Genomic DNA, 7,130 nt, shown 5'->3' on the forward strand with positions numbered 1-7,130 from the left:
TAATTCCAAAATTTGGAATCCCGTGAAGATTTCAGGGAATCTAGATCCGATTCTCACAAAGGCACACAGAGCAGAGCCGTACATGCAGTATCAATAAAGAAGTGGGCTCTACGTACACCGTCCAATCTGACACCCCCCACTTGGCACAATCTGACTGCTTTGACTTTTATAAAATTCCGAAACCAAAAACTACCCAAACTGAAACACGCCGTTCACGTGACCACCGCGTGACTCCGCTAACCTGCGCCGGCTGCCAAAGCAAACAACTCGTTACCCACGAGAAAAGCACACGATATATACGTGTGGCGGAGAGTGCGCAGGTTAACACCATAACCCCGACCAGCGCACGCTATCTCCTCCCTTTTGCATAGGCATCTCGCTCCTGAACACACTCGGAAAATCAAAACATAGCTATAAAAGTTTTCATGGCGTGTGAGCCGGTGCGAGTGTTTCTACTGCTTAGCCTCGAACAGATCATCAACCCCTTTGCGAGTGTCCAAATCGAACAAGACCCACGTTGAATACTCCAAAATCCCACACTTTCTCTCTTTTTTTTCCTCGCCCACCAACCGGAAACGGTGCCAATAGAAAGAAAATTTTCCAACCCCAACAATTACTATCAATGTGTGCGGATGATTTTCTTCGTGATTGTCGTGGTTTCTCGTCCAAAACGACGGAAAAGATTATGATTTGTAGCGTATTGGTGACATGCACCATGTGGGTACGTCAATAAGGAGGCGCTTGTGTTTGTTTTGTGTGTGGGCGCGTCAGTGTAATTAAGATGAGGAAGAAGAAGGTAATGATGATGGCAAGGCAGATTGTGAAAGTAGAGAGGGATAAACTCGCTTCATGCATGGCATGTCCTTTATGCAATAAGCTCTTCAGAGACGCCACTACAATATCTGAGTGCCTCCACACCTGTCAGTGCTTCTCTGTTTCTCAATCTCTCTCTGTTTCTCATGCTTATGTTTCTACAATTTCTGAATTTTTTTTTTTCTATCTGATTTCACGTGGTCTATTAATTGTTCCTTTTACATGGGTTCTTTATGGTTTACGTTCTATTCGTAACTTTTTCGCATATTACCTGGGTATTCCTCAATTTGCAATCTTGTTGTAACGCTTCAATGTTAGCCAGCTTGGATAATGCTCATCATGTTAGAAATTGTACTTGGCTTTTTCTTATATGCGAGTAATGGTAGAACTTGAGCTTTGAGATATGATAATTTGTAGAATATAGGATGTCCACTGGAAAGAAGAAGCAAGCAATCTCCTTCCATAACTTTTACATTGTCAATCCTTTAGGCCCTGCCTTATCTGTTTTTTGATAGCTAGTAGAAATTCCATAAAGCACAAACCATGATCCATAATATGAAAACAAAAATTAGTCCTCAATGGATCCAATGGACATCTCAGTGCATGTCGACATTATCCTATTCCATTAAGGCTAAAACAATTAAGAGGTAATGTTTGATATTATGATGCATATGATGTGGCAAGCCATCAATGGTCCCCTTGTAATTTTAATCTTGTTTGTGAAATACTTATAAAGTTTATTGGTTTCCTGTCTAGTTTTCTTCATGAGTTTGTTTTCTTCTTGGTCCACATCAGAAGAGCGTAATCGTAAATTTCCCTGAATTATTGGTGAATGATATGGTGTCTTAAAATTGTATCTTAGTTGCATAAGAGATTTTTTGTTTTTGTTCCTTTTTTTTTTTTTTTTTTTTTTTTTCAACATTTCATTAATCAAACAATATCTGATGATTGTTATCTATAAATTTGGAAACAGTTTGCCGGAAGTGCATATATGAAAAGATAGCAGATGAGGAATTGAATCACTGTCCAGAGTGCAACATAGATTTAGGTTGTGCTCCACTGGAGAAACTAAGGTATTTCATCATTATTACTCCTACGAATTTGGTAATTTACAAATGGGTAACTTGCTTTATGAATATAGTAACTCTGTTCCTAGCCAAAGTGATAATTTTTTAATCATTCCATCGTATTATACATGTGATTCACATATTGCTCAACCAATAGCGAGGAACTGCAATTTTAATTTACTTACTAGCTGCTATTAGCATATTTGACAGTGCATGCACCATATAATTGTTGAGATAACCAACTGATGTTCCTGGAAATGAAAGTTTAAAATTTAAAGCTCGGTTCTGAAAGAACAGACTAATGACTGTCTTATTCAGCACCTCTTGTTCTATTTTTTAATTTTTATTAATACATTAATCTCTAAAAGATGTGATGGATCATATGCACAATGATCAATTTGTTGTTTAACATAAGAATATTGCAAAGATATATTTTGGTTAAGTTGTGGCACAAATGCGTGGTTATTTTTTCCCACCTGATAAAACTTATTTTAAACTCAGGTCAACCTTAATCTTGACCCTCATTACATTTCTTTCCACCAATATAAGAGGAAAAAAGAAACTGAACTCACATACTTTCTTGAAATTATACCCTCTTGGTTTAAAGTAAGGAACTATTGGCCAGCTTTGAAAAATGCATTTCTTAGAGTTAATATGGTCCTTCGTTTTGTTTCTTTGTTTGCCTAGCCGAAAGAATTATACTGTATTTGCGAAGCCAAAGGAATTAAGCATTTTGATTTGATGGCACACCAGCTTGTGAATTTTATGGTTGCTTGTTTGTTATATGTTTCTGTGTGGAGGATGTAGTAAATTCTGCAGGGGAAGCGGTTTGGTCTTTGTACTCAAAATGACATGTTATTGCTGTGGGAAACATGTTTTTGTAGATTAGAAGGGGAAAAATTAGTCAGTTTGGTAATCCTGCAGGCTATTCAATTGTTCATAAACTAGTTTAATAAGGAAATTGTTGTCTAAATGTAATTCCATTTGCAGAATTGTTGAACCTATTTCAGTTATCTTTGGCTTTTATGAACTAGTAGTCACATCTTGATGATCTTAAGAAATTGTTTTCTTTGTATGCATTAACGTATACAATACTGCAATGATATTACCAAATTGAGGGTTTCCTTAGGGGATTTTTCGAATGCATTGTATTTAAACTTTCATAATACAAACATATTACAGGACAAATCATAGATGTTAATCATTCCAATCTTGATACTCATGAAGCTGAAGAAACCACCCACGCGCATGGTTTTCTTTGTATGCATTAACGTATACAATACTGCAATGATATTACCAAATTGAGGGTTTCCTTAGGGGATTTTTCGGATGCATTCTATTTCAACTTTCATAATACAAACATATTACAGGACAATTCATAGATGTTAATCATTCCAATCTTGATACTCATGAAGTTGAAGAAACCACCCACGCGCATGGGTACAGAATGCAGCCAATTCTATGCTTGAGAGCCTGTCCTTCAGTTTCTTGACTATGTTACATTTAGAAGCCATTTTCGTAAATTATATCCCATTAACATGAAATATACGAAATCAATTAAAAGTATATTCATGAATTTGACAGGAGAAATGGTTAGTGTTTGTTTTAAGATGCTTTAACCTTTTGCTGATCTGCAGGGCGGATCACAGTGTGCAAGATTTAAGGGCTAAACTCTTCCCTTCTGTAAGAAAAAAGATTAAGGCAACTGAAGCTATACCCTCAGTTCCATTGCCAGGAAAAAGGAAGGAGAGATCTCTCTCTTCATTGGGGGTAGGTGTAAGCACAACTAGACTAAGTGCCCATTCTGGTCTGATTGGAAGAAGAATAAAATCTGCTGCAAGAAAGTGTCTTGCTCTACAAGAATCTACTTCTTTTGTTAATGAGCCTTTTAACAGAGAGGAAGATGATAAGAAAGTGGATGATTGCCTGGTCAGTTTAAGCTCGCCTGAGCCTCTATTTAAATTTGCACAAAATAGAGGGCAGGTAAAGGAAGATTTTTTATTTTTATTTTTTATTATTATTATTGTTATTATTATTATTTTTTTAATTTTAGCTTAAATCAATTTAATCTTCTTTCTTTCTATGTAGTTTGTTTAAAATAATAAAAAAATAAAAAGCTGATAATTTGGTTATCTGAAATTTATTTATGACAGCTTCCTTTCGAATTATCTTTTTGTGATGCAGAATTTTTCCAATGCTGAGTCACCTAAGCAACAAATGCGTAATAAACCAACGGTGGACCACACTGAACCATGTGAGGGGACAAATGATTTGTGGAAACCCTTAAATTGCCTGGTGGAAACTGCAAGCAAAACTAAGTCTTTTAAGTTCAACATGCATGGGACAACAATGCTGCCTGACGCCAATGAAGCACATGTTCCTAAATCCAACATAAAGGGACGCGGTAATAAATCAGAAGGCCATGGTCATGAAAATGGCTCAGCTACTGCATCATCAGGTTCAGTGAAACCTAGAAAATTGCAAGCTGTTCGACAAAGAAGTACAGCTGTCTCTGATATTCCAGGACAAGCAGTGCTTGATGCAAATAGTAAACGTGATAGAAGATTTAGTCCACTTTGGTTCTCATTAGTTGCCTCTGATGAACAGTGAGATTTCACTTCTTTGGTGCAGTAAAGAATTGACCATTAAAGAGTTGTTTTTCACATACTGAGTTTTGATTTTGATTAATGGTTTCAGGGCAGGAGATGCACTCTTGCCGCAGATATCCTCATGCTATTTGAGGGTTAAGTGAGTTTTTATTTACTGCACTTCCTGCCATGTACTTGCACTACTTGTTTTGCTTACTGCTGTCCATTTTTGTTTTGTAAAAGAAAATATCAACTCTGTCTTTCTCTGCATCATGTTTATTAGTTTTGGTAGAAGTTCCATAGTGGTGGATAAGGGATATTTTGGTATTTATGAAATACTAGTATGTTATTGTTAATTATGTTACACTTCAGATGCTCTAATCCAAGTTATAGACCTTATTTGGAGAATGGGGTGTTTCTTCCCCAATTACTTTTCAGTGGAAGGAAACTCAGTACAGTCCAAATGAAGCTTTTATTAAGCAAATGAAAGATTGAATTCATATGAATATTTCTCTGCAACAGTTGAAGTCTAAATACTTAGTAGTCTGCCATTTTGTTACCTAGAGTTTGGACGAGGAATTATCTCATGTGGTTACCCATTAACATCATTTGATACAAACTTTCAGGTCAAGTGTGACAAACCTTTTAAATGACGTTGACAAAAATAAACTTTCCAAACAGAATTTGATTAAAAAAAAATTATTTATTGTCTAGGTGGTTGAAGAGGTCGAGAGTCGATTACTTTCTAACCACACCTAATTAAAAGAAACATAATAGACAACAGGGTTGATCAGCCACATGTGTGATCTACACTTTTTAGTTACAAGATAATTCTGTTGATATGAATATCATTCTTCCTAGGAAGAGATATTTATACACCTGTAACCCTTCCAATACGTTCTTTTTCTTTGCTTATTTTTGTTTGTAGAAACAGTGAATTTCTTTATATTCGATGGTTTTTTTTTTTTTTTTCCTTATCAAATATGAACCAATAAGGTAGCTAACTCATTAGCCTGTTTTATTAGGCTGTAAATCTCAGGTTGAATGAATCACCTAAGCAGTTTCCATGTTTTCAGCTTGTAGACAGAGGTCATAAAGGAGGATCTATTAATGTTTTGTTGTGTGCTCTGGAGAATATAATGGAATCATTATTTACTGTAAATGAATCACCTCAGCAACATGCTTGAATGTCTCAAGTTGATCATATTAATACTCATTACTGTTTTCATTAAAGTTCCTCCTACCATTAAGAGTTAGCTGTGAGACTGTAATGCATTTGAGTCTGTCCTATTAATGTGGTTGCTTCTGGGTGATGCAGTACATATGCTTTCTTTGTTTGTCTTTGTTGGCCTTATTGAGCAAATACTCCCAACTTTCAATGATTTGTTCTTCAAATTGTCACAGGGATGGTAGCTTACCTGTTTCATTTATCAAAAAGTATCTTGTGAAAAAACTGGATCTTGCTAGCGAGGCTGAGGTAACTTTTCCCCTTTGTCAAAAAAAAAAGAGAAAATTTTCTGTATGGCATATCTTTTTCTGTACTCAGGTTGTATTATCTTCTAAGAAAGCTGTTTCTCTATACCGTCACCATACAAAATATAGATGGAATTGTGAATGAGAAACTATTGGGAATTTGTTGCTGAATTTGAGTGATCCTTACAGGTGGAGATCTTGTTGTGGGGTCAGCCATTGATTTCTACACAGCAACTTCACGACTTGGTAGACATGTGGTTGCAGACAAAACCAACATCAGAAAGAATAGAGACATCTGTGGGTAGCTCAGCCAAGGATTTTGTGATGGTTCTGTCATATGGTCGAAGCGCTTAGCCCCCATGAACATGTTTCAATGATGCTTAGAGTCACCTCTATCTCCAAAGTAATCTCAGTCAAGGCAATCCAAGGCAATTTTAATCTTCCCAGAGCATGCGTTTGCCTGGAAAGTCTTAAATTCCCCTATGTTTTGTGCATCCACGCGTGCGTACCTATGCTATATTCATGGCGTGTGGCGTAGACATTGGCTGCATCTTTATTGAATGACTTTTTATTGATAGCACAGTGATAAATGCCTATTTGTAGGCCTTATGAATGAATAATGTAAGGAATTTAAATCACCTGATAGGATATCTCTAAGATTTTAACATGCCTTTCAAACTCAAGGCGTTAGCAATAAGCAGTCCGTCAAATCCTAGAGAGAGCATAGCAGACTGGGGAGAGGGAGGTACAACTCCCTGCTTCCCGCCCCGTGCCCCCTTTCTTCCTTCCCCCTTCTTTTCTTGTCTCCACCGTAGATCGACCGGGCCGGGTGTGTCAATGGTCTTCGGGGTGCTTTCTAGTGGCGTGTGGTTGGCCTGCGGTGGCATGTGGAACGCGTGAGGGTGTGTTGGGTTTTTGTTGTTTTTTTCTTGTTATATATATATATAGGGAAAAATTAACTTTATCTCCTAAAGTTTTAGGGGTTTTTCAATTTGAACCCAAAAGTTTAAAAATTGGCAATGTACCCTTCCTAATGTTTCAAAAATTTTCAATTTAAACCTTCCATTACTAATTTTCGTTAAATTGGACGGAAATTAAAATAAAAAAAAAGCCTGAAGGTAATTCTGTAATTTCATAGATTTCCGTCATATTTGACGGAAATTACTAAGTAAAAATTTTTGAAACATTA

The 7,130-nt window shown here is 36.5% G+C and overlaps 1 protein-coding gene across 1 annotated transcript; it reads left to right on the forward strand.

The window, feature by feature from the left end:
• The first annotated feature begins 387 nt into the window (after window positions 1–387).
• Window positions 388–6,396, forward strand: LOC132179402 (E3 ubiquitin protein ligase DRIP2). Its single transcript, XM_059592129.2, is given in 8 exon segments — window positions 388–920; window positions 1,787–1,886; window positions 3,518–3,863; window positions 4,065–4,486; window positions 4,578–4,628; window positions 5,873–5,945; window positions 6,131–6,286; window positions 6,289–6,396. Coding segments are annotated over 8 exon segments (1,317 nt in total). The 5' UTR covers window positions 388–781; the 3' UTR covers window positions 6,319–6,396.
• The last annotated feature ends 734 nt before the right edge of the window (window positions 6,397–7,130 follow it).

Source organism: Corylus avellana, chromosome 4 (assembly GCF_965113065.1).
Source record: "Corylus avellana chromosome 4, dhCorAvel1.hap1.2, whole genome shotgun sequence".
In the NCBI taxonomy this organism is placed as follows: Eukaryota; Viridiplantae; Streptophyta; class Magnoliopsida; order Fagales; family Betulaceae; genus Corylus; species Corylus avellana.